A 1,415-nucleotide genomic window follows, 5' to 3' on the forward strand; every position below is an offset into this window, starting at 1 on the left:
AAAGAGAAATCTGCAAACAAGTCCTGCAGATGTTATTACAAGCAGCAGCAATCATGATACGCTGTGACCTATAAGAAAGCCATTGACTGTAAGGTAGGCAGCATCTCATAAAGACTATTCCGTTTCCCTGAGTTGCCACCTGCTAAATGAAAACTCTTTTCTTGAAAGAGTTTCTTGCAAAGTCTGCTCAGTTCCCACTTGAAACTGTTGACAGTAGCACACGACTGAAGACAAGGTACAGTCCAGTTAATCTAGAGATTAGGTAAGAGATGTCATTAAGTAGCTCCATAGATATTGGACGCTTCAATTTCTGCCGCCGCCATCATGGGTCGCATGCACGCTCCCGGAAAGGGCTTGTCCCAGTCAGCCTTGCCCTACAGACGCAGCGTGCCTACGTGGCTGAAACTTACTTCTGATGATGTAAAGGAACAGATCTACAAGCTGGCTAAAAAAGGCCTGACTCCATCACAAATTGGTGTGATCCTGAGGGATTCCCATGGTGTTGCCCAGGTTCGCTTTGTTACTGGCAACAAAATTTTGAGAATCCTTAAATCAAAGGGACTGGCCCCAGACCTTCCAGAGGATCTTTATCACTTGATTAAGAAAGCTGTTGCTGTTCGGAAACATCTTGAGAGAAACAGAAAGGATAAAGATGCCAAGTTCCGCCTGATTCTGATTGAAAGCAGAATCCATAGGTTGGCTCGCTACTACAAAACTAAGAGAGTACTGCCGCCCAATTGGAAGTATGAATCATCGACAGCTTCTGCCCTGGTCGCATAAGAGCTGGCTATGACACTGAAAGAATAAATTTTCATGAACTAAAAAAAAAAAAAAAAAAAAACAGGTAGTGTTTTCCTCTATCCCTACAGTGGCAGGGAAGGATACTGAAAGGAGCAGGAAAACACACCTGATCAACGCGTGGCTCAGGGGCTGGTGCCGTCGGAGGAATTTTGGCTTTTTTGATCATGGGGAGGTTTACATGGCACCGGGCCTGCTGGTGACAGACGGAGTCCAGCTGTCTCACAAGGGAAAAAGGATCATGGCTCATGAATTGGCAGGGCTCATTGAGAGGGCTTTAAACTAGGTTCGAAGGGGGAAGGGGATAAAACCAGGCTCGCTAGAGATGAGCCGAGGGGTGGCGTGCCGATGCCGGGGGCGAAATCGATAGCCCAGCTCAAGTGCATCTACACCAATGCACGCAGCATGGGCAGCAAGCAGGAGGAGCTGGAAGCCATTGTGCAGCGGGAGAGATATGACTTAGTCGCCATCACAGAAACATGGTGGGGTGACTCTCATGACTGGAGTGCTGCAATGGATGGCTACAGACTCTTCAGAAGGGACAGGCGAGGAAGGAGAGGCGGTGGGGTGGCCCTGTATGTTAGGGAGTGTTTTGATTGTATAGAGCTCAACGATTG

At 47.8% G+C, this 1,415-nt stretch overlaps 1 protein-coding gene across 1 annotated transcript; it reads left to right on the plus strand.

Annotated features, from left to right (window-relative positions):
* The first annotated feature begins 313 nt into the window (after positions 1–313).
* Positions 314–793, plus strand: LOC143161630 (small ribosomal subunit protein uS15). Its single transcript, XM_076340735.1, has one exon. It carries the CDS (start codon positions 325–327, stop codon positions 778–780), a length of 456 nt encoding a protein of 151 aa, XP_076196850.1. The 5' UTR covers positions 314–324; the 3' UTR covers positions 781–793.
* The last annotated feature ends 622 nt before the right edge of the window (positions 794–1,415 follow it).

The sequence above is a fragment of the Aptenodytes patagonicus genome, chromosome 6 (genome assembly GCF_965638725.1).
Source record: "Aptenodytes patagonicus chromosome 6, bAptPat1.pri.cur, whole genome shotgun sequence".
NCBI lineage: Eukaryota > Metazoa > Chordata > Aves > Sphenisciformes > Spheniscidae > Aptenodytes > Aptenodytes patagonicus.

What these genes read in the sequence shown, in the direction of transcription:
- LOC143161630 (XM_076340735.1), top strand. Translation starts at nt 325, where the DNA reads ATGGGTCGCATGCACGCTCCCGGAAAGGGCTTGTCCCAGTCAGCCTTG.